This window comes from Eimeria mitis, genomic scaffold (genome assembly GCF_000499745.2).
Source record: "Eimeria mitis Houghton genomic scaffold, Emh_scaff1059, whole genome shotgun sequence".
Taxonomy (NCBI): Eukaryota; Apicomplexa; class Conoidasida; order Eucoccidiorida; family Eimeriidae; genus Eimeria; species Eimeria mitis.
The window spans coordinates 1-2,083 of NW_013567351.1; the positions used below are offsets into that span (position 1 = coordinate 1).

At 56.8% G+C, this 2,083-nt stretch overlaps 1 protein-coding gene across 1 annotated transcript in view; it reads right to left on the bottom strand.

Moving 5' to 3' along the window:
* Positions 1-1,500: 1,500 nt before the first annotated feature.
* Positions 1,501-2,083, bottom strand: part of EMH_0028530 (uncharacterized protein) — a gene marked incomplete at both ends in the record, with an annotated part of 4,131 nt that continues 3,548 nt past the window's right edge. Inside the window, 1 exon segment of the mRNA XM_013494164.1 lies at positions 1,501-1,778. Within this exon segment, the coding sequence (XP_013349618.1) occupies positions 1,501-1,778 (278 nt within the window).

The window sequence follows — 2,083 nt, forward strand, 5'->3', positions numbered from 1 at the left end:
TTTGGTTTGCTGCTGCTGCAACAAGCGGATGTGTAGTGAATTTAACTATTCTCCAGAGAGAGAACGCGCTCCTGCTGCTGCTGCTGTTGCTGCTGCTGCTGCTGCTGCTGCTGCTGCTGCGGTGCGGGCTGCAGCTGCTGCTGCTGCTGAGCCTCATACACCAGCACAGGTCTTAGCGGTGCTGCAGAAACAGATATTCTTTTTTATGTATGAACACAATTTTTATAAAACAATAAAAGCAAATTATGGTCAGAACGTGAAACAGGCAGACAAGCATAATAACCGGCCTGCCCACCCTGCAGCAGCAGCAGCAGCAACAGCAGCAGCAGCAGCAGCAGCAGCAGCAGCAGCACAGAGCACGTGCATCGGTTGCGATCCCTGCTACGATCCCTATATTCTTTGTTGACGACAAACTTAAAATTCTGCTTCAATAGTTTTAATGAGGCAAATTAAATGCAACACACCTCAGCATACACCCGAGGGCCTCTTCTGCTGCTGCAGCACAGCAGCAGCAGGACCGCTGGTTCAGGACCTTCGTAGCAGCGGGGGCCCCAGGTGAAGCAGCGGCTGCATGGTGGCTCTGTCGGCAGCAGCTGCAGCAGCTGCAGCAGCAGCTGCTGCAGCAGCAAAAGTAACAGCAACAGCAGCTGCTGCAGCTCAGCAGCAGTAATGCTAGACCTGTACCAGAGTGCCCCGCCTCTGTAAGGCCAGCCTGCTGCAGCAGCAGCAGCAGCAGGCTGGCCTTACAGCTGCTGCTGCTGCAGCCTTCAGACAAAACATTGCGTGTACCCGCTTCGCCCGCTCTTATGAAGCAGCAGCAGCAGCAGCAGCAACGCGCGGGCGCACCCTTCAGCCGCAGCCAACGCTGGGCTTAGGTCGCAGTGAAAGCAGCATACAGTGGCGCCGGTAAGAACATAGGCTGCAGCAGCATGCATGCATGCATGCATGCAGCAGAGCAGCCCCGGCCCCCAAGGTACCCCTGGATGTCTCACCAGCTAGTGCTGCTGCTCGCTGGGCGGCGGACCCCTCACTAGCTAGCTATGCAATGGGCCCCCGCCAGCTAGCTGTGTACTTCGCCCCCAGGTAGCTAGCTGTGCAGCTGGCTCACTGGCTAGCTAGCTGTCTAACTAACTTTCTAGCTAGCTAGCTGAGGACTAAAAGCAGTGAGAGCAGGTCACCGCACTCCTGCTGCTGCACTAGCTCCGTGCCGCAGCTACAGGCTACAGCAGCAGCAGCAGCAGCAGCAGCAGCAGCAGCAGCAGCAGCTACTGCTAGTCATAGCTAGCTAGCATTAGGAGTAGTAGCTAGCTAGCTCGGCCCCCCTTATATATAGGCTCAATATATGTTCAACTGCTGCACGTTGAGGCTGCTAGCGAACTCGCTAGCCGCCTCGGGAACCAGCTAGCTAGCTAGCTAGCTCGTATAGCTAGCTAGCTAGCTAAGTAGCTAGCTAACTAGCTAGCTAGATAGACAGGCAAAAGAGAAAAGAAACTCGAACTGTTACTTCAAGCCAGGGGACGCATGCAGCAAACGCCCCGCCGAGCTGGGCCTAGCAGCTGCCTCCCTGTTGCTGCTGCTGCTGCAGCTGCTGCTGCTCTTGCTGCTGCTGCTGCTGCTGCTGCTGCTGCTGAGCTGATATATCACTCGAGCTCCCAGAAGGGGAGAGGAACGTTCCTGGACTTGAAGGAGGTGACCTTCTCCTGCGTCGCCGCAGACAAGACCGTCTGAAACACGAAGCAGTACCCGGCCGGCGGAGCCCCCAGCTTCACTGCTAAGTCCTGAACCAGCAGCAGCAGCAGCAGCAGCAGCAGCAACAGCAGCAGCAGCAGGAGAAGGGGCAGGAGTGGCAATGTCAGGCATAGATGTGAACACGCAGCACCTAGGGCAGGTGAGCAGCTGACCTAAGCGCTCAGCTGAAGGGTACGATCCCTTGAAGGGTATATGCAGCATAGTAAGAGAAGCAACAGCAGCAGCAGCAGCAGCAGCAGCTGTTGCTGCTGCTGCTGCTGCTGCTGTTGTTGCTGCTAGTACCGTACCTGGTTGTGTCCGGCGGCGAAGTAGCAGGGGCGCAGCAGCGGCAGCA